The sequence below is a fragment of the Lissotriton helveticus genome, chromosome 1_1 (genome assembly GCF_964261635.1).
Source record: "Lissotriton helveticus chromosome 1_1, aLisHel1.1, whole genome shotgun sequence".
NCBI lineage: Eukaryota > Metazoa > Chordata > Amphibia > Caudata > Salamandridae > Lissotriton > Lissotriton helveticus.
The window spans coordinates 584,168,518-584,192,054 of NC_136057.1; the positions used below are offsets into that span (position 1 = coordinate 584,168,518).

The window sequence follows — 23,537 nt, forward strand, 5'->3', positions numbered from 1 at the left end:
CAAATGCCATCCTTCTTGCATGCTTTGTGCATAGGCCCAGATGCACTAGTCACTCTAAAATTGATTGACTTTTTATCTTGTGAATTTGATGATCGCATAACTGTGAACCTACACAAGTAACATTGGACTATTTTAAATTTGGCGATGTGTATGCAATTTTTAGTCTATGTAATACAATGCTTTTTGATTTCTTTATGTTTCTATTGGACTTTTAGGGTTGATTACAACTGAAATAAAGTAAAGATTGAGTATCTCTCATCCTGCGATGAGCGGCTATCAATGCGAGGTATTTGGTAAAAGACTCAGGGAGCAGTAGCTACCCCAAAGAGCAGAACTCTGAATTGAAAGAATTATCCACTTACCAAGTATCAGGGGTGTGCAGGATGGATCGAGATGTGGAAATATGCGTCCTTCAGGTCTAGAGCACTCATGAAGTCGCCTTGAGTCAGCAGAGGAATGTCATGTCATCTTGTAGAGTGACAATGTTTCACACACAGGATGCACTTATTGAGGGGTCCGAGATCGCATAAGGGCCTGAGGGACCACTCTTTCTTGGGGATGAGAAAATACAGGGCCCCTTTGCCGCATGTGTGTGGTGGTACAGGTTCTATGACCTTTTTGAGTAATAGAGCATCCACCTACTCCTGGAAAAGACGTTGGTATTCTGTGGAGAGGGAGAGTTTGTGGGGGGCATGTTTGGGGGTGGAGCAGGGAGTTCAAGGCAGTAGGCCTGTTCTACAAGGGACAGAACGCATTGGTCTAAGCTGATGTTTTGTGCAACCATTTCCCTGGCAGGTGTAATGTGGTCGAGGAAATGAGGAGGAAGTCACTGTTTGGCAGGAGCAGCTCCCTTTGCTGCAGCACCACTGCGGTTATTTTCCTATAGGCACCTTTTGAATAAAAGAGAATTCCTTAGGATGAAGGGTGTATCCCCATTGGGCTATTTTGTCCATGCTGTAAAAGAAGCAAGAGTTTTATGAGGAGTAAGGAACTGGTTATCACCATGCACCTTTCATTGGCACCCTAGCTGTGGATACATCGTATGTTGCCTCTGGGGTTTCACTTTCCTTTTAAAATTGTTCTCCCCTAAGTTTCTTTTTCAGGATTTGGAATACTATGAACATTTACATTTTAAATCCTATGTGGCACTTGTAGCGTAAAAACATATCTACTGAATGAGCATTTTGCAGGCATAGTACACACTCCCAATATGGCGCCTTGCAAACGCTAGATGTCAAGTGATCTGCAATACGGAAGTGAACCGGGGTCTGGAGTCGGGTTAAACCGCTGCCGGCACGGGAATGAGACAACGCTCACCCACCGTTATACGCGGTAAGCTCATTGTGGGCAGCTGAGGTTTGAAGACAGGTTAATTTTTATATTTTCTCGATCCACGGTTGACTATAAGGTATGGGATAACTAGTTCCAGCAAGAGTGATCATGGGCACAGAGTTGAAAGGGATGCAAGAAATAGGACGGGGGACGTTACCCGCATTTGCGCTTTAATCGGTCACAACCATTGACAACATTGGCGAGTCGTGAGCGTTGTTGAGCATTAGATCACACGTGAGTCTAACATTTTAAAGGACACTAATATGGCTGGGATGTCTGCTGATGATGATTTTGAACACACAACTACACAGAATAAGTCTGTGTGTAATTGTATTTTAAAGATGGATATATAATCGATACAAAAGGCTTTTATATGGTCCTATGAAAAGGGAGGATCAACAGATGCTTGTATTTCTCTTTCCATGTAGATTTGTGACAACACAAGTGTCAGTAGAAAGGTTCCCATTAAAGGATCGAGCACCTTGTGACAAGGTGGATAGTTGGTACAAGGGGCCGTGGCTTCTACCCGGTAAATGTTACCTGTAATGACACAGGCTTATTTGATGCATGTGACTGAGTTCTTACTGGTTGGACGTCTTTTTAATAATTATTCATTCTTTTTGTGTTTGACAGTCACTGGGAATACAAAACAAGAGTCCGGAAGGGTGATTTACGACCCCAAGCCCTGACGAAATTGCCACTAAGTATAACAGGCAATGAAACATGTCGGCCCATCTTTAATTGTTCTGCAAACATGTAGTTGGTTTTAAATTTGAATAGGCCCACAAGTCGTGAATAAAGTTGGCCCATGGTGGCCATGTGGCTTATATGCATTTTAATCTCACGAGGTCTCTATTTGGTTTTTTGTGATACATACAAAACACTCTATTGTCACCTTTTTGTTCTGGACTTTCCCAAACATTTTTTAAGCGAGGTAGCTACCTATGATGAGAGGCGTGGGCACGACTGGTGAGAACCAATCAGTAAGATCCTTTGGTGTAGCACACGTGAGGTGCTATCTCGCTATTTCACACTTTTTCATGAATTTGGTTGTGAATTTTCTTGTATGTACACCTGTTTAAGTGGAGGGTATTTTTGGAACACGGTGACTGACAACCTTAAGGATGTTTTAACTAAATTACAAATATTTTGGGCCCTAAGGATTTGGGACAATACCTATGAAAGAAAATAAGGGTTGTTGGTGGGGCAGATACATTGAATTTCCACTCCCATTCCTATACCTTCAGCCCATACTGATCAGGTCTTGTTGCTGTTGATTTACCTTTTGAATAACTCCAGGAGGTCTGCTGCTGTTGCCTCTGGTATGAGTGGGAAGCCTATAGGGAGGTTGCTTTGGCGACACCATAGAACTGTGACTGACGAAAGGTGCCAAGGGGTAATGGAGACCAAAGAACCCAATTCCCTTGGCTGTGTTAGTGTCCTTCTTGATCTTCTATACCATCTAATCAACTCGAGGCCAGAAGAGGTGTTCCCCATCACAGCGCATGTTGAGCAGCTGCTGATGGACTTCTTGCTTGAAGTCAGAGACACCAAACCAGCCATGTTGGTGGATTACATTGCTATAGTTAATACCCCCTGCCGCTGTGTCAGCCGTGTCCTGGGCACATCTAATGGTCATGCTGGAGATGGTTTGCCCCTCCACTACGAGCTCCTGAACCCTTTGGCTGTACTGATTCAAGAGGTGTTGGATCAGGTCTCCCATTTCATCCCACTGTGCTTGGTTGTACCTAGAGAGTAGGCCGACTGAGCTGGCGATGCGCCAATGGGTAGCAAATTCAGTGGCCACCCGTTTGCCCCCTACATCAATCTTTTCACTTTCTTCGTCAGGGGTGGGGCGTCACCAGTACCCTGTGCATATGCATTTTTACGGGTAGTATGAACGACCAGAAAATACAATGGGAGCTACCCCCAGATATAATGAGGGTCCAAAGGGGAAGCCTTGTTTTTTTTGTCAACCATGGCTGTGATTACTCGTGCCTTAACAGGTTCTTTAAATGCATCCTCTGTGGATTTTAAAATTCCCTTAAACATGGGTAGGTATTTCATCTGAGTGTGAGAGATAGTTTCCACCAGGAAGCCCTCCTCCTCCGTGACTGTGTTTAAGTCCACTTGGGAAAGGTGACCACACTTTGAATGACCTCATCAAACGATCTGGTTTCGTCAGGAGAGGAAGACTTGGCTAGGTAAAGGTCAGGATCATTGTCATCTGGGGGGACAGCACCATAATCATCCCAGGGATCATCCGGGGGCCCCAAGGTTATGTGTCTGTAGAATCTAGGGGACTACTCTCAGCATTGGAGGAATGAGGGGAACCCTCTAGCAAGGATGGTGAAGAAGGCCTTTGTGGTGGAGGGGGAGTAGGAGCATAAGGTGGAGGGGTAGGTACCTTCAGTAGAGGAGGAGGAATTTTAGGTGAAGAGAAAGGAGGAGGAATAATGGAGGAATGAGAAGGAATAGGGCTAGTGCCCCTGTCTCAATGCTTCTGCCGCTTGGGAGATGGTGGAGGCTTCAGTGTAAGCTGCTCCTCAAAGGTAAGCTTTCTATTGCGAGGAAGAGTGTCTTGCACCTTCGGTGGCAGCTTGGCAGAAACCTTGGCATTTTCGGGTGTATGAATAGTTTATTCTGACTACTGTCCGGCTCCTCCTGAATGCGCCGTCTCATGATCGGCGTCCTTGGGCATTGGCCCCAAGGGGGGGTTGATCTTCAGTATCGGAGCCCAATGGAGAACTCGGCTCCAGGCAGCAGGTTGATGGGCAGAGGTGGAGGCACCGGTCTCCTCTTCGACGTCCACCCAAAAGATGCTGGGGGGGTGCCCTCATTTTGCCACTGAGCCATCTTGTGTCGAGCGAGGCGTCGATCACATCGGTATCTCAGGGTTCTCTTGCACCGGAACGTGAGGCAGGTGGGGCAGGAGAGCCCGTCGTGCTCCAGGGACAAGCAAAGGTTACAGATGATGATCTTGCCTCTAGTACTTTGAGGGACATTCTGGACAGTACTGGGAAGGGGTCCTTTCCATTAAGGTCTGTACATTCTCAAAGAGAGTGACTGAGAAGAAAGGCCAGAGTGGGCACTGAAGATAACAGGAAACGGATACCGACGGAACCAAAACAAAGCAGAGAAGAATGCAAAGAACACAACTGTTTAATGCCAACGGAATGGAAGAACCAAAAGGACCCAAAATGGATGGCCACAGTCGTCAACTCGGAGCTTCAGCGACACGGATTCAAACGTGACTGCGGAAGAAAACAATCCAGTGATGGAGCCGGTGCCCAAGCGCATTACTAGTCATAGGAAGAGTCACTATACCTTCTCACTCGAAGACTTCATCGAAGAAAAACAAGTTGTGCATGTCCGAGCCCAACACTAGATGGCAGGAGTATGTAGAGCCTTACAACATATGGACAATTGAAAACATTAAGCTCAAAAGGTAGGACTTTTTATGCAGTTTTTAAAGATATGCATTTAAACATATGTATTTAAACCTCACAGCAAATCCAAGCGGTTCATTTTGTCTGCTCTTGAAATGTAAAATTCCTCTTTCATAAGTTTTTTTTTATGGTTCTCAGTGCGACTTTAAATACTAGTGACAGTGCAAGAAATTGATTCAAACTCTTTGTAAAAACTGCCATTTTGATTTTGGCTTCTTCTGCCACTTGCAGTATATGTCTGCTCCTGAATGCAACCCACAAAGGTATTACATTTTAAATTAAACTGCAAATATTAATATGTTTTTTAAGATTTACACATATCTGCTTCTAAAAACAATCAGCAAATTGATTAAATTTGAAAATAAAAAGGCAAATGTTATAATGATTCTTAAGACTCACCGAATACTGGTTGATTCACTATATCCTACTACAGCATGACAACCTAGTGCTTTAGCATGGGATTTTATCTCCTGTCTGATTTCTGCCCACCAAGCATCTCGCGTTTCTGGTTCATCTGCAAAAAAGTAATGCATCCGTTCATTAGCTCTAAATCATCAACATGCACATTAAACATACTTATGTTAATACTGAAAAAATTATATTTTGAATAAACAGAAATCGTCATGCTAATCGTCTTAGTGAAAAAAGTATGTAAATCGATTCATTTTCAATACTTTTACCTGCTTGATTACATTATATGACCTGAACCTCTTCTGGTATTTCAATAGTGCAAATCTAGTCAAAATGCAGTGGAGGGCGTTTCACAGTTAAATAAATAAAAAACATAAATTCAATGAGTGATTGAAGAGGTAGCTCCATTATGGACAGTTCATGCAGTGTGATGTTGTGTTCTTTAAAGTGATAAGACTTCAACTCTTTCCTGACCTATACCAGCACTAGGCAGTCCTGATGGCTATGGAGATAATATTCTAGATCCTGGGTACAAAGGTGGAAATTGCCTGCTGCCTTGTACTTTTCTTTATTTCACTTCTTGGTCTGATGGTGTCCCGACTGCAGGTGTACCAAGATCCACCAGAGATGGTGGGCTTGTCTGCAATGTAAGCGGGGGTAGTGAACGCAATGGCTTTGTAAATCATGCGGTTGGTTAAGAAGATGGTGAGGACAACAAGGGGAACCAATGGAGTTAAATCAGGATTGATGTGATGTGAACATATTTCTTCAGGCTCTGGATAAAAAGTGCTGCTAGATATAGGATGCCCTTAAGGGTGGTCAGGGTGGAGCAGGGAATTACCATCACTCAGATTAGAGTATAAAGACTTGAACAGCAGTTCTGAAGTCAATTCTGGACTAGGCGAGAGAGCTGGTACCAGGTCATCTTTGTATTTTTTTAGGGTGAGGTTGGTGTCCACGAAGAATCCAAGTGACTTGGCATTCGGTGGTACATAAGGGTTCAAAGATGTCAGGGCTTATGTCATTGAGACCGTTTGCCCTGTTACTTATTTGCGGTTCTTGGAAAATACCAGGATTTGAGTCTTCAGCTTCACAGAGGCGTTGGACATCCAGGTCTGAATAATGTGCAAACACTGTGAGTTGCTGCATTTGTTCAAAGGCCTGACACGCTCAGGAATCACCAATTAATACCCTTCTCAATCCAGTTCCATCTTCTGATAGAGAGGATCCAAAGTCACTCATATGAGGGTAGGGCCAACAACACCTCTTGTTTAGATTCAAATATGCAGTAGACAACGAGTGCATCCTCCAAAAAGCTTAATTCAGTTCCTTTCAACAAAATTGGCAAATGCCCAGATAAGGTGTATCAATACAATATATTAATTCTAAAAGGAATATGTTCCTACTTCAGTGCTTTTATTGTTATTCCAAAGTAACAATATTTGTAACCAAGAGACAATGTTTTAAGCCAACAAATATTTCACCCTATCGAGGCATGCACACCTTTGTAAGAACAATAAAAGTTCCTGTTTGCAGAAAGAAATGCTGTTTTATTTTATGTTAACAAGGCTTCAGAAGTACATGTGTTTGTGAGCTTTTCTAATCCAGAAAATCAGCTAAATAGAAGCCTAGAGAATGTTATCTATAATAATATATTCTATTAACTTGTGTTCCTCAAAAGGAAGCCATGCTTATGGATGTTCATGTTTTTTGTAACTTTCAAGGTCCTTTGCTTGTATCTTTCCTAAATTTCATTCATTAGTTGAACTTCTCATTGTATTTCCGTATTATAAATGTAATTTTCTACATTTCCTATGTAAACGTCATTCATTAATATGTAGTAAAGTAGGTGTTTATTGAATAAATCTCATGTTCTAGAAAGTTCACTAGCTAATGTTTCGATGCATTGCTAAGCCATCCCTCCTAGACCATTAGAATTAGCTATATGCATGCGTCTTTTCTGTCTACACCCCTTTAAAAATTATGTTTTTTCTGTGATATATGCCAGTCTTTTCTGGTGGTCCTCTTGCTGCACTGTACTTAATTCTGGCTATTCGGGTACTTTGAAGGTAGGCCTTCTCTTGATCCTCTTCAATTATTTTGCTGTACTACTGAGATATTTATTGCTAATTCCCTAACTCATTACGTTTGCCTTCTGTAATGATCTTAACCTCATCGATGCTGGTGTCGGAACCACTCCGTCACCAGCCACGGACACGCTGTGCTGTTGACGGAGTGGTTCCGTCAGGGCCCGGCCGCCGCACCTGCGCGGTGCTGATTTTGCGCCTGCGCGACGCGTTCTATTGAGCAGGAGGGGCCGTGACGGAAGCACTCCGTCACAAGCACATCGCTCTCGAGGCTCGTGACGGAGTGGTTCCGTCACGAGCATGGCGGCACCGCGCCCCCCCTCATGCTGCGGCGAAATTACCGCCACAGCCAAGGGGTTAATTTTGAATAAACACATTGCCTTTTTATTTTATTTTAACTTTAAAATCTTGTCTTGTGAAGATTTTCTTGATTGGCTCAGACTTAGTCTTGCGAATTCTCACAAGGTCACACAAAGACTCAAATAATCCCGACTCTTTGCATTGCCTCTCTTAATTATTTAACTAGTGTGACGGCAGTACAAAGCGGCTCCATGTAGAAGCTAAAGATGATAGGAGACCGTATGGAATCCTGCAGGCCTCCACAGGTGATGGGAAACTTTTGTGGCCTGGAGATACCCATGTGAAAAAACTGGTGTTGGTTCGAAAGGCTGGAGGAGTATCAGTAATGGACATTGTAGGTGATACCCATTCAAGACTACAGGGTGTTTATGAGGGAGGGATGATCGATTGTGTTGAAGGTAGCTGAGAGGCCCAGTAATATCAAGGGGCATCTTTTTCTGTGCTGAGTAGGGCATGGTAACCGATGTTTAAGATAGAGGTCTCCATCCTGCTTCGTGAGATTAAGCCAAATGGGTAGTCATGCAGAAAATGGTAACGTGGAGCAACATATCTGGAGACAGATGATCACAAAAACATTAATATAATCATTTCTATTTTATAGACAGTGACCTACTATTATTTAACATCAAGTTTGTTTTGAGAACATATAAGTCATCTTACAAAAAATAAGTATCTTCTCCTGAAGCACAAATAAGATTTCTTCCAGAATGTTGGTCTCTGCCATCTATCTTAAATATAGACATGCCATGCTCATAGTTCATCCTCTAAAACCTTTGAGAAGTGAACTATTTTAGCAGTATGAATTCTGATCTGACCTCACCATTTCACGGACTTACTCCTGCCTACTGGCTGTGCCAAGAGCTGGTACAACTTGTTTTGCCACTATAAATAAAATAATGTTTTGTTATTTCAATCACCACCCACCACAAGGCAGGCTCTAGCCCCACTGTTTTGAGCAAGGCCCTCTCACCTGGGATGCAATGGTGGAGGGCCTAGGTTTAGGCTTCCACAGAAACTGACGACAAAACAAGTAAAGTGACTAACAATAACAAACACTGGCAAACACAACAGGTCTGGCTTTAGCATGCAAAACGTTAATACACGCATTCACACGTTCTATTTATATATGTTGCATGCATTAATCACATTAAACCCTGCCCCAATGTTGTTGGCAATGCTTGGAAAAAATAAGGTCTTTGTCAATGAAGGAAAAAAGTAGCAAAAACTGAGTTGCTTTCTGTATAGAAAACATATATTCACATAGGAACAATTCAATGTGACAAACTGTGGGATGATTGAGTGCACTTTTTAAATCCAAAATAATCCCCAATACAATTCAATAAAAGCACTCTGTGGAAGCCTAAGAATATATCAAATAGCCAACAGCATGAAGTGAAAAAGTAATACTCCTATGGTTGGAGCCAAAGCCCACTCTGTAGCTGTGCTGTCAAGGCAGACCTAAAAATTGATTGCTGTGCTTTTTTGAAACCCCTCTCTAGCGTGGCAAGCTTAAAAACAATCACAAAATCCTGCTGAACAACAACAAGGTAGTTTTCTACGTAAGCCGAACTTAAAACACAATTGTGATTTCTGTTTAACAACGTGGTAAATGAAACAATGCAGCAAACTGTCTGAAGATCTCCCGATAGTAATTCAAGTAGTAGGTGTATTAACATATCTCTCTAACTTCTTTACAGAATGTGGGAGTTAAATCAATGCTACGCAATCACTGAGTCTGTATGAGTGTACACCCAAGCTTTGCTAATTATTCCTCAGTGATGCCTAACTTGTGAAGGTGGTGACAGCTATTACCATATGAGTTTTATCAATTTATCCTATAGTCCTGGGTGTGAAGGCCCCTTCTCTTTGTTTAATGTGATGTTAGTCACATAGACAGGGGCCACTCCTACATCATCTTCCTTTACTTGCACTCATTCTTAGGCTTAAACTAGGGAAGGTAACCTAGAAAGATTACATATAAATGGGTTCTTGCCATGTCAATGTCGTCAGAAGACTCAACAAGCACTATGTCCATGTTTGAACTGGAAAAACATAAGTTAACCTCACCAGATTTCTATCCATTTATTTCTAGTCTAGTCTCATGAACCAGTGGAAAGGTAAATCTCCAATTGGTGTCATTAGCAGCTTAATAATGGAACCAATGATGATCTGTTCCCATTTCTACATCAAAATTGTAGGTGCCGAGGGAGGAGCCTAGCCTGCAACCATGATGGCCGCTTAGGCTCTCGGCTCCGCCGACCCTCTTGCCTTACACGTCTCTCCTGTCCACTATCCTGGCTTCGAAGCATGATTTCATGCGGGAGACATTATGCTGCCTTCGTTGGCGTGTCTTCGTGATCTTTGCCGGCGGTATTGGCGACGGACCGTCTCCGCCTGATCTGAGGCCCTCCTACCCACGAGACCGGGGCCTCAAGTGTTGGTGACGACCTGCCCCTGATGCAATACCACCGGCCACTCAAGATGGGGAGGAGCCGGCCGGCCGAAGGAAGTCTGCCGACCTGATACTCCATTGTTGCGGTCTTCCATCCCACCCGGCGGCGGTGTCTGCCTGTGATACATTGTGGCCCTGGAGAATCCAATGTATCGTTTTCTCCGCTTTTCACCCGCCCGGGCATTTTCCTGATCTTCCTTGGGAGACGGTGGGCGACGTCTGGAACATCGTGGACTCTATACCCGGTACTGGGGGCGCTAGCTTGTGCGTGCGGGCCCGTGCGACCGCTGGGGCCGCGTCCACATCACCGATCCCGACATTATGGAGACCGCTATCCCCGTGTTCCCGGCCCGACCTTGTTCCGGCGAGAGGCATTGTGCTGGCCGGTGGGGGTACGGGGAACCTCAGATGCGGAGGACTACCGGTGACTACGCTTGTGGGGCGCCGCCAGGGATTCCTGAAGTGCTGGCTGCCCTGGGTGAGGTGCGCACTGCCCTGGACTGTGGCGCCCAGGTCTTGGGGAGCCGGCTGGATGCCATTGTGTGCCTCGCCATACGTGATGACTTTCGACTGCGGGCCACTGCGCCACACCCGGCGCCCGAACTCGGAGAACTGGCTACCCTGGTGGATGTGAGACTGTCTGGTGATTGTGAACCTGAGCCAGCCATGGAGCTGCTCATCGTTGTTGGCACCGAGTTGAGTGATGGTGGACATACATCGTGGCTTGCAGTTCGGCTTGGGACAAAGCGCCTGGCCACTCCATTTTGTATTGTGGGGGCGACCCTACCATCTCTCCTGAGACCGTTGCAATCGACCTGGACCATGTACTCTGGGGGGCTATTGCTCCACGTCGAACCCCCACGCTTCACTGTGACTTCTTCATCTCTGTCCCTGTTGGGCTTTTCTGAGCAGCGCACTGCGCCACTGTGGCTATTTCGATCACCCACTTCACCTAAAATGGCGGCCGGCCGGTTGGATTCCTTTGTTACAACGGACCGTAAGGGACAAGGCTGAGAATGTTGTCTTGAGCTCCGGGGCATGATCGACTGGTGACTATATGGGACGGGCGTAATAATGGCTGATTTGCTTTTTATTCTGTACTATTTTATGGGACTTGACTCGAAGAGTGGGCGGACGGTAGCCCGTAAGTTTATCCCTTTTCCTCCTCCGCCTGCTTCCTCCTGTTCTATTCTTCTTGGCACGGTGCATAGTGATTCTTCCCTTTTCTTATCCTATCGCTCGATTACTGTTGTTACTGTGGCATTTGCGGTAGACGATATATACATGGCCGGGGAGACCGGGAGCCTGCATGCGTGATTGGCCCTCCTCCAGTTGGTTATAAATATCCCTTTTTTTTCCTTTCTTCCCTTTTCTTTTCTCTCTCTATATTTCGGGTTCTTGTTTTTTGGGCGACAGGCACACTGTCGGGGGGGGGTAGGCCGTAGCCTCCACATGCGTGCAGGGTGGGGGGATGGGGGGGGGGGGTTTGTTTTGTCCGTTTCGGTTTCTATGGGCCTTTTTCTTCTTTTTCTTTTTTCTGGCTCTTCCTTCTTTTTCCTCCTTATCTTGGGTCAGTATGGAGACTGGGTGTTACGCCATTTGTTGTTTTTCTTTCAGGTGTCCACGTTCTTATTCTTGAGGTTGTTCTACATGTATGTGGTGGGTAATGCTGGGTACGACCTTTGACTGTCTGTACTTTTATCCTGATCGCTGTAATTTTGTGTCGTTATCCCGATTGTGACTCCTTTGCTTTGTCAACATCCTGCTGTGTACACTGCCTATTCTGTGTTTTTTTTGATGAACCGCCTGGTCTCTGATCCTTCTTATCTTATTATTTAGAAAATGAACCTTCTTTTCTCCTGCACTCAGTGGTCGATTCCCCCTTACGTGTGATATAAAATGTTGCTGTTTTTGTCTTTGGGGACTGCTGAGTTTCTTATCGTTGTTCTACGCGCCAAGACTTGATTTCGAGGCCGGCCAGATTGGTTGTGGGCCCGTAGCTGTAACTCTTCGGCGTACAATAAAGGTTTTTAAAAATTTTTTTAAAAAAAATAAAATTGTAGGTGCCACAATATTAACAGAATCTATTAGGAGAGAAGGGGAAAGCCTACCGCCATAGAAGAAATGAATCAGGCCTTTTTAAGCACCATAGATTTCCATGCAGTCCAGCTTTAATATACTGCATTGAAATAAACTCAGTGGTGTAGAACACTCCGATCATAATAACTATGATGCAGGGCAGATATTTAACTCTGAACATTTAGTCCAACAATTGGCAAAACGGATGAGTTAAGATGCTTCCAGCCACTGCCTTCAGCAAGAACACAGCTTGAGTCCTTCACACTAGTTTGTCTGGGAAAAAGGGGGTACAAGGAGGCTGGAGCGAAAGGGATTGAAGTTTGCTCACTCAGCACGCAGATATAATAGCAACCAGGAATACAAATTTTAGAATTAATGGATGCAATGGACAACGGAGCACTGATCAAAAGGATTAAACATTAGAAACATGGGAACCAGATCTAAGTCCCACTGTATCATCACAGAGAGCTTAGGTGAAAACAAGTGTTGATACCCTTTAGAAAATCCATCATAACTGTTGATTTGATTAAGGACAGTTGGTCCGGTAAATGCAAAAATGCCGAAAGGGCCAAAAGGTAACTTTAAACTGAGCCCAGTGCAACACGTTACTGGCACAAAACAAAGCACACATCATTGCTTAGAACAGCTTTGCCTGCAGTGGTTCCAACTGACAGGCACAGCACCAAGCCACAAACTTGTCCCAGCACCCTGCATACCCTGATTTTGTTGAAGAACATCTGACTGTCAAATTAACATCTATGACCTCAGAGAAAACTCAAAGGGGATCAACTGTCAACACTCAGAATTCACATGTTGAGGTGCAGGTTGAGCAGGTTCAGGTGCAAGACCCTCCCGGATTATCCAACAGTAGGTTCTTTTGAAGTGACAGCCTGACTGGAGGACGGATAGTCAAGCCCAGAAAAACACATTATTTTACTTTGGCAACGCCTTTTCTGGTAGAGACTTTATCTAACATCAGTCTACTCAGCTTGTGAATCTCCCTAGGTGCCAAACTGGGTCTAAAAGATTTTCATAGCAACACCTTCATGTGCAGATAGGAGGCACTGTGCGGCTCCATCCAAGAAGTGACATTGGGCCACTATATCCTCACCTTTTTAGGTCGAGCCTAGCGCAGCGCGCATGCTCTGTTCTAGGAGAGGGCCCCTTGGAATCACTCCAGACTTCCGAGAGACTTCTCCGTGTGGGTCGGACTCCTCCCACAAATTCCCTTGGCCTTTGTGTGTGGCTTTCAATAATGAAAGCATGCAAATGGCCAAAGACGGGTGCATGTCCCGTCTTTCCTGTAAACGATCACTCCCATGGCCTAGGGGTCTCAGGAGCGAGCAGTGGCGTGCATTGTGCCAGCTGCATTCCTCCCTTATCATTATCTTGTCTTGGCTCATGTTACTAATTAAAGCACGGTCGATTTCGCAGCCGCGATTCTTTAACCTTTGTTTTTCTCTTTGATGCTTAGAGCCTTTTGCAGTTCGAAAGGCCCCTTTTAAAAAAATAAACACTAAACTTGATGTCTTGCTGCAGCGGCCATGGTGGCGATGAAAGACTTAAACTGCATGGAGAGGTTAAAACTACACACAAGAAATGTCTAATACCTCTTTGACTCCAGCAATCAACTTACTTTACATTTTCTGTAAGGAGTTCATATTTCGATATTACCTTTGTTGCAAAGTAATGTAAGCTTCACAATCCCTTTTTTCTTACCTCCCTCATCCCTTGTGTCTCCCCCCGCCCCTTCGTGTGCAAAGCTGACCTATGCCGAGAAGTACTTTACAACGAGTCACTCTTAAACGAAACACGCAGCAGTGTCTCCTTAGAATCATTCCTTCAGTGGGAACCAGCACAGCTGGCGACCACTTGAGTGCACAGCCCGGGCAATTAGAGCTAGCAACTAACAATTAGAATGGAAAGTCTACTCGTTTTAAAAGCTTGTCATAGTCCACTGTTTACTTATATACTTCAGATGTGTTTGTTTTCCTTCTGTATTTACATTTTCAATGAAAGATAACTAACCTGCAGACTGCGTTTCGTTAAAAAATAAATAATCCCTAAACGGGTATTTTCTAGCGGTACGTACCGCCACTTGATGCCTTTTAGAGTGGCTGGTCTCCCTTCTGATTGGTTCATCGGTTTAGTCTTCAGAAATACAACCTAGGCTGCATTGCATTCATGTACTCTGTGTCAGAAACAACCATTTGTAAATTCCTGACAACATTTGGTGCGAGCTGATTGGCTTTCATGTTAATTTAGGAAGCATTCCAGCAAGCGAGCAGTCCAACATTCAGCATAGTTGTCAATCCATTAAACATGTCGTGGGTTGATCTCTGGTTGGCAGATTGCAGAAAACACTCCCTGAGTCAGCCCCACGCTCACCCGTCACCAAAGAGTCACATTCTTTAATGAGTAACACCCTGCCTCTGAATTAACAGCAGAGGTAGACATTTCAGAGAGTCTTCAGACTTGCAAGAAGGCAACCCGTTTAGAAGCAGCCTTTAATGTTTTATAGAGCTATTTATGACTTGTAATTATGGGAATTAAAGACAGGGACCGAGGTACCCCCTTGGGGGTGAGTCGTTGCGCTATGCTACGTTCCTACAACATAACATAAGAGAAGAGAGCACCAGCCATAACTTAAAAGACAAGCATTTGGCTTAGCTAATAGGTCTCGCTTTTGAGACCTTATAAGTATTTAGTTATGCAGCACAATATCCTTGGTGCAAGAACATCAACTGTTGCATGGCTAAACACTTATAAGGTCCCAAAGGCAAGACCTATTGGTTATGCCAATGCTTGTTCTGCATGCTGTCAGTTTCTTTATGATCTTTGTCTACACAGAACCCATAGTTATCTGAATATGCTATTGTGCGGGTCTCTAATTTTGAGAACATATTAATGGGCTGTACAAGTCCATTCCACAGAATGGTGAGGAGGGTGGGTCGGTGAGGAACCTACAGTTAAGAGTTTATACCAGAAAAGACGTTAACACAAGTAAGTAACTTGTTGTTCTGAAATTAAATTAAATGAAAAATACATTTATTAAGCGCATGGCTTCTCTCGGGCATCCCAGTGCTGATAGCAGCAAGCAGCAGAGAACTGACCAACTAGGGGAAAAGCCAGGTCTTTAACAGTCTACAAAAGGCCAGGTGATTGGGTTCCTTGCGTATATGGTGAGGGAGGGTGTTGCAGAACTTAGGGGCAATGTAGAAGAACAGACGACCCCTGCTTCTTGCTTTCTGATTCCTAGGAATAGCTGCAAGATGTAAATCATCTGAGCGAAGGGTCTGTTGGCGCGGTAGGGCCGAACAATCGAGCGGTTAATAAGAGGGTTCTTTCCTGTTAAGGACTTGTGTACTATGCGCATGGTTTTGAAATAGACTCTTTCTCACATAGGTAGCCAGTGCAGAAGATTCAATGCAGGTTTTGCTGATTGGTGTTTCGGGATATCCAACAGTATTCTGGCTGCCCAGTTTTGTACTGTCTGGAGTTTTGCAAATGTGGTGCAAGCAGCCCCAAGATAAAGGGCATTCCCATAGTCCAGACATGATAGAATAAGTGCCTGGACCATGAGCTTCCTTGCATGGAAGGGGAGGAGTGGGAAAACTTTGCATAGCATCTTCAAGATGCCGTAGCAAGAAGCTACCACATTGCGTGCTTAGATCATGATCCAACCAAACACCCGGACTTTTTATTTGGGTTTTGGGGACCGGGACAGGGCCTAGGTCGACCGGCCACATTAAGTTGGAGTCAAGTAGAGATGGATTGCCCAGGATCATCATCTCTGTTTTGTCCCCATTCAATTTCAAAAAGGAGTTATTCATCCAGTTAGCCACCTCTTTTAAGCAGGGAGAAAGGCTGGGGGAGGAGTTATCTGCTTTATTAAGCCCCACTACTAATTGTGTGTCATCTGCGTATGTCACTATGGGAACCCCAAAAGGCAGTACGATCTCTGCTAGGGGGGTCAAATACATGTTAACCGCATGCGTGCGGCGGCTATTTCTGCGCTACGCGGCTTTTTAAAAAAAGCCGCGTTACATGACGAGCTGAGCTCGTCATCAGCGTGCGAGCGGCACAACTCATGACGAGCTCAGCTCGTCATGAGCGCCGAAGGGGTTAAACAAGGTGGGACTCAGGGATGAACCCTGAGGCACTCCGCAGTGGAGAGGCATCTGTTTTGAGGACACTTCAGAATCGAGATCCTTGAAGGATCTATCGTCCAGCAAGGACTGCAGCCATGTTAGTGCAACACCAGTCACCCCCAGTCTTAAGTCTGTGGGCAAGGATTATATTGTTGACCGTATCAAAGGCAGCACTAAGCTCTAGAAGGATGATGACAGTAGTGCCTCCTGCATTTAAAACTCTTCTAGACTCTTCAACTACAGATAGTAGAGCCGTTTAAATGCCTTGTAGAGGATGGAAACCGGTCTGAGATGGATGAAGGAGGTTCTGGGTTTCTAAAAAAGTAGCCAGCAACGAATTGACATATTTTTCAGCTATTTCGCTGATCTCTGGGAGGAGTGAGATAGGACGGTAACTGCCCAGGGAGTCAGGATCAAGGTTAGGTTATTTTTAGAAGTGCCTTCATAACCGCTTTCTTTCAAGAAGGGGGGACCGTTCCAGTGGTCAGAGAGGCATTAATCAGTTTCAGTATAGTGGGAGAAATGGTTGTGGCAACTTGTTTCAGGATGTGAAGCGGTGCTGGGTCACTGGGCGAGCCACTCTTTACCTTTGAGAAGATGCTTTCGAACACCTCAGGACTCAACGGGGAATTACCTGAAGATGAAAGTCTGAACTAGGGGGACAGGGATCCTATGTTTGAATGTCCATCGATGAAAAAGGTGTTCAAATATCTTGATAGAGACTTCTAACCGTAGATTCCTCTTGAGAAGAGATATTAAAGCAGTACCTCCCCAAGTGGTGGGTCTGTGGAAGACCAGGAACTCTTGCACAACAGATTGGGAGAATGCCAATTCCACCAGACTTGGCTATCCATGCATTAGTGCTTTGTGAATGTATGAAAGGAAGACCACATAACAGCCTGGCAGATGTCCAAGACCTACACACCAGACACCAACGCAGTGTTAGCTGCCTTTACTCAGTTGGAATGAGTGTGCAAGCCTTCTGGGGGCAGCTTCTTTGCTAGCCCCATAACAGATCCTTATGCATACTACAATCCATTCGGAGATGGGTCTCTTTTGTATTGCTTTCTCAAAAGAAGCCCACAAACAGTTGATCATCTAATCGAAAGTTTCTGGTTCAATTGATGTGGAGACGCTTCTCTCCCTTCGATGGATAAGTTGGGATGTAGAAGGATGGCAAAGTAATGGATTGCTCTATGTAGTACAGAGTGACTACCTTTGGCAAGAATCCCACTTTTGTTCAGAGGACCAATTTGTTCGGAACAAAAGATGTGTTAGGTTGCTAGACAGACAATTTATTTATTTATTTATTTTCTGACACTTATAGAGCGCGAACAATTACCCTTGGGTGTCTCGGCGCTAGACTGCAGTTATGTCATTCCTTAGAGGTGAGGATGCGGTAGGTGTACTGTATTATTGGTTGAATAACCACGTCTTCAGATTTTTCCTAAACTGTAAGAGCGATGGACTGGCTTTGATGTGGTATGGTAGGGTGTTCCAGATTTTGGGGGCCGCAACTAGGAAGCGGCGGTCACCCCATGTCACTGTTCTGCTACGTGGGACCACTAATTGGTTAAGTGATGAAGATCGTAGCTTTCTGGCAGGACTGTAAGGTATTAGGTGGTCTTTTAGGAAGCGAGGCCCCTGATCCTGCATTACCTAGGCCTAGATTTGACTCAATCATCGAGAAGAGGTCAGAGTTGAAGAACACAGTCTTTATGGTCAAAGAGCGTATAGGAGGCTGTGTACAAAAGGAGCCCATCAAGTAGGTGGTAACTAAATTGAGGTCCTACTGCGGCATGACAAAAAGTGTTGGTGTGCCCACACGCACACCCCTCCACCCGCCTACGGCGGAGGAATCCAGTCAGCAACGCAGCTCCCTTACCTGGGCGTCACGCTTACTGCTTCCACAACCTCCACGCTGACCCTCAACTATACGGCCCTGTCCTCCCGGATCCGATCCGACCTTGCACGTTGGGCCAAACAGCGACTCTCCCTACTGGGCCAGGTCGCAGCGATCAAGATGACGGCCTTACCTAAAATTCTGTATTTTTTCCAGACTCTTCCGGTGTTCCCTCCTGCGGGCACCATCCAGGCCCTCCAGGCCGCCATCCATCATTTCATCTGTGGGGGCAAACGGGCGCGCCTACACAAACAGCCAGCCTACCGGAGCCTGATTGAGGGAGGACTGGGTGTCCCCAATCTTCTGCAATATTTCCAGGCTGCGCAACTCCGATTTCTGGTGGAGTGGTTCAGGCCGGAATCCGAAAAGCGCTGGTTATTCCAAGATAGGGCAATGGCAGGCACCCCCCTTTGGAAGGTCCCTTTCCTTCTCAGACAACATCGACCGCGCTATCTCCTAAAGTCTCCTATCACTCGCACTGTCATGCAGGTCTCGAATGCGGTTGCGGTCCGAAGAGGACTTACCACCTTTCCCTCTCCTCTAACGCCTGTCTTGGACAAACCAGAGTTCCCGCCGGGCAACACCCCTGGGGCCTTCCCACAATGGCGAGACATCAGTAGCTTCTCCGCTGGTCATCTCTTCGACTTGCAGGGCTTCCTCTCCCTCAAAGACATTACTCAAAGCTATGACGTTGTTTCTCCTCATCTATTTCAATACTTCCAGCTCCGACACTGGCTTACCCACTCCGACGTTGTTCCCCTGGTTGGCAGGCCCATGACTGTCTTCGAGAAGTGGCTAGTGATGAAAGACTCAGACAAGCACCTCATTACGGACCTTTACAAAATGCTTACCCGCACCTCCCCAGCGGGCAAATCGGCGGGCCAGAAGCGGTGGGAGGCAGAGCTTGGGAGGGCCTTATCACCCCAAGAATGGCGATCTGTCTACTATAGAGCGGCCCACACCACCCGCAACACTGCGGCCAGGGAAGCGGCGACGAAGTTGGCCATATACTGGCATCTCACGGCGGTCCGGCTCAACAAGGGTAACCCTACGCGAAGCGCGCTATGTTGGAGGGGCTGCGGAGAACTGGGCACCCTGACTCACCTCCTCTGGGACTGTTGTGAAGTCCAGGACTACTGGAAGGCTGTCTTGGACGAGATTGACTCCACATTCGACACGGAAATCCCCAGATTCCCGGCATACGCACTCCTGGGCCTACCCAATACCCTTACCTTCCCCCTAAAATCTCAGAGGGGCCGCCAGATGGGGATTGCCATGGAGGCTGCAACACAACATGTCCTATCCCTGTGGGGCTCCACCACCAGACCCACACACACGGGTTGGCTACATAAACTATGGTTTGGCATGGAGCGCATTCACGCCACGCTCACACATTCCGCGGCTGCTTATCAGAAAGTGTGGCTCCCGCTGCTCTCCCTTCTGTCCAAGGAATTCAATGAGATCACATGCCCCAAGTACCTGCGCATTTTACGACTCACATAGACTACGTCTGACTCCTCACATTCATCTGAATGAGGGTAGTGCCCACTACACACATACGACTTTGCTTGACCCACTTGTTCGGCACACTGGGTGGGGTGGGAGCGGGGAGGGAGGTTGGGGGGGTGGGAGAGGGCTACAGTTGGGGTTTTTCCTTCTTACAATTTCATTGCCATACCATTGCCATACCGGAAGGAGCGTTCTAACTCCCAGCACACCGTCATTGCTTCTCCGAATGCAACTAACCATATATGTGATTATTGGATATTGCATATCTCTCTGCCAGGTTGCCTTATACGCCTACTACGTATTTCTTACAATGTTTTGTATACTGTTGCCCATGAAACCAATAAAACAAATTTGAAATTAAAAAGTGTTGGCGTGAACATTTGAACCCGCTCTTTCCAGAAACATATTACAACTGGTGGAGAAGTGTGGCTCAGGGGTTAGAGGCAGCAGACCCGGAAGCTGAGATCGGTCCTGGACCAGTGTTCAATTCCCCGCCTCGGCGGGTCTTGGGCTAAAAAAAAATTCCACGGACTCGATAATTCTCGCCCCGGTGCCTCCTCGACTCACGGGTTCACACTCTGCGACTCTGGGCAATAGCTTGCTTAATCTCCACAACGGCCCCTCGCGGTGGGATGCCTGACTTTCACCTTGTGGATACCCTGCTATCTCACAGGGGAATACCAGGAAGGGTTCCCTAAGCAAGCGCCGGGAAACCCACTGCGGGTAGCTGTGCGCTATATAAGCTCAACTACATTTACATTTACATTTGGTAATTTGAAAAGGAATCGCTGATCAGGAAAGCCGAAAGACAACCCTTAATTATCACCATGGAAAGGCCTTGATGGGTCCGCCGAGAGAGACAGAACAATAAATTGTCACACAACTTTGCTTGTAAAGGAGGAACACCAGACAAACTTCTCCCAGCATCCTGCACATACAGTTCTGGTGAAAGTAGGCCTGGTTGCCAGGATGACACAAACAGCTTAGGGGAATATTGAAAGCTATCAACTGTCTCCGTCCAGTCACCACACATGGAGGTGTAGGCTGTGAGGCTCTGGTTTAAGACCAAGCTCTTCTGTTGAGACAGTCCTGAAGGGATAGCCAAATCAGAGGACATATGCGCATTGCCAGACGTTCTAGATACCACATTCTCCTCGCACAGTCTGAAGCCTCTAGGATGACTTGGGCCTGGTCCATCTTATTCTTTTTCAATACTCTGGGCAGGAGAGGGAGAGGTGGAGGTGGAAAGGTGTACAGGAGTACCAAGGGCCATTCTAGGCAGAAGGTGTCTCTGGGGGAGAACAGACTTGTGAACTCCGACTTGCAAAAACCTGGACACTCCGCGTTTCCTGCGGTGGCAAACAGATCGAGCCATGGTCCTCCGATTGTTGGAAGACACCCTGTGCCACCTCCAAGAGCAACTGCCATTTATGATATGCTATGCAACGCCACCTGAGTTGGTCTGCCCTGGTGTTTAAAGATCCTTCCAGGTGCTGGCCACTCAGGGAGATGGCCTGAGAGTTCAGCCACTTCCACAGACATAGAGCCTCAAGACATAGGACCCACGACTGCACGCCGCCCTGTTCACTGTAGTACCACATGGCGGTCATGTAGTCTGTGAAAACCTGTACCCGTTCCCCACCTGATACTCCACAACCTGATATGGAGAAGAGTCTCTGTTGGAGAACATAGACCTCTGATCTCCACCTCTCCCAGATGAAAACCCCAACCCAGCAAAAACGCCTACACCATGACCATTTGTTTTAGTTCGGGCAGGGAGAGGTCTGCCAACAGGCTAGTTATGGTCGAGCAACCACCACTGCAGGACTTTCGCAGTTTCCTCTACTGGAATACAAAAGGTTCCCTTAGTCATGAGCCCAGTGAGACTTCAGAGCCTACTGCAGAACCTGTGTGTGCCATCTGGCATGATCGGCAAGCAGGATGCAGGAGGATTAGCACCCTCAGAGAAGCTCTCACTAAAACTTTGGCAAAGTTTGAAACAATGGGACCATAGCCGAAACATCACTGAGGTGGAGGGAAGGCTTGGAAAAAACAACATTCCCAGGATGCCTACGATGAAGGGGAGTCGTTGTGAAGGAGCTAGGTGCGATATTGGCACATTGATGGAAAAGCCCAACTATACCAACAAGTCGCCTGTCATCTGGAGGTGATTTACCAACGGTTTGAGGTAAGCCCGCCTTCAATCAATCAATCAATCAATCAATCAGAGGTTAGTGAAACGCGCTACTCACCCGTGAGTACTCAAGTCACGGGGATGAGAAGCTCCGTTGGGGTCACTGGAAGAGCCAGGTTTTGAGGTCCTTTCTGAACTGGCACAGTGTCGGGCTTTGTCAGAGGTGAAGGGGGAGTTGGTTTCAGGTCTTGGATGAGAGGTAGGGGAACGATCTTCCACCTGCTGTGGTCCTTTAGAAACGAGGGACGGTGGCTAAGGCGAGGTCGGCTGAGACAGAGTTTTCTCTTGGGGGCATAGAAGGAGATTCAGTTGTTGAGGTATTGGGGTCTGGTGTTGTGGAGGGCTTTGTAGGAGTGTGCGAGCAGTTTGAAGGTTATTCTTTTTTTGACAGGGAGCTAGTGAAGGTCTAGGAGGTGTTAAGTGATGTGGCCGTGTCGTGGGATATTGAGGATAAGTCTGGTTACGGTGTTCTGGATGGTCTGTAGTTTGTGGAGGAGTTTTTTGCTGATTCCGGAGTACAGGGCATTGCCGTAGTCCAGTCTGCTGGTGATGAGTGAGAGGGTGACGGTTTTCCTGGAGTCTGGGGGATCCACTTGAACATCCTGCAAAATATGCAGAAGGTGTTGAAGCATGCAGAGGGTACGGCGTTGTTATGGTAACTCATGGTGAGAGAAGATTAGAGTATGATGCGGAGGTTGCGTGCATGGTCCGTTGCGGTGGGAGGGTTTCCGATGGTAGGAGTCCACCAGGTGCAGGGGGTAAAGCCGAGGATGAGGACTTCTTTTTTCTCTGAGTTTAGCTTCAGTCAGCTGTTGCTCATACAGGTCATGACGGCTTACATTCCTTCTTGGAAGTTGCGCGTGGTGATGTCGGGTTCCTTGGTGAGGGAGAAAATGAGCTGGGTGTCATCGGCGTAGGAGACGATGTTGAGCCTGTGGTTTCTGACGATGGCTGTAAGCGTTGAAGAGTGTAGGACTGAAGGAGGATCCTTGGGGTACTCCGCATCTATCTCTGTTCGTTCTGAGAGGAAGGGCAGGAGTCTCATTCTCTTTTTTTCTGCCTGAGGCAGTGCTGTGGTCCTGGTCGTCAAAAGAGCGTCTTGATCTTTGGGTGAAAGAAGGAGCTGATTTTATTGCAGAGGTCCTGGGAGGGAGGAACATTGGTTGTTTCGTGTTGGGTTTGGTGAATTCCTGTACGATGGCAAAGAGTTCCTTGGAGTTGTGGGCATTGGAGAGGATTCTGTTTTGAATCAAGTTTTTCTTAGATGCTTTGATGAGTTGGTGGTGTGCTGTGATGGCTGTTTTGTAAGCGGAGCATGCTTCTGGGGTTTTGCTTTTTTCTCCACGTCTTCTCCAGTTGTCGGCAGAAGCACTTGGAGATCTGTAGTGAACCAGTTGGCTTTCTTGTTGTGTTGTCTCGTGATGTTCTGGAGGGGGCAAGGGAGTTGGCCTAGTTCGTGATCCATTGGTGGAGGTTGTTTGTTGCTGTGTTGGTGTCAGTCGTAGTTGGGGTGGAGTGTAGGTGAAGGCAGAGGTAAGGTGTTCTTCGGAGACTTTGTTCCAGCTTCTGCGTGGGAGGCGGCACGTGTACTTTGTACGGTGGGTTTTGAA

The 23,537-nt window shown here is 46.4% G+C and overlaps 1 protein-coding gene across 8 annotated transcripts in view; it reads right to left on the minus strand.

Moving 5' to 3' along the window:
- The window catches only part of C2CD5 (C2 calcium dependent domain containing 5), a 1,003,795-nt gene that overhangs the window by 534,379 nt on the left and 445,879 nt on the right, over nt 1–23,537 (minus strand). For all 8 annotated transcript variants that reach the window (XM_078674090.1, XM_078674088.1, XM_078674089.1 and 5 more), the window contains one exon: nt 5,181–5,295. In XM_078674090.1, coding sequence (XP_078530216.1) covers nt 5,181–5,295 — 115 coding nt within the window. The remainder of the gene's footprint in view (nt 1–5,180; nt 5,296–23,537) is intronic.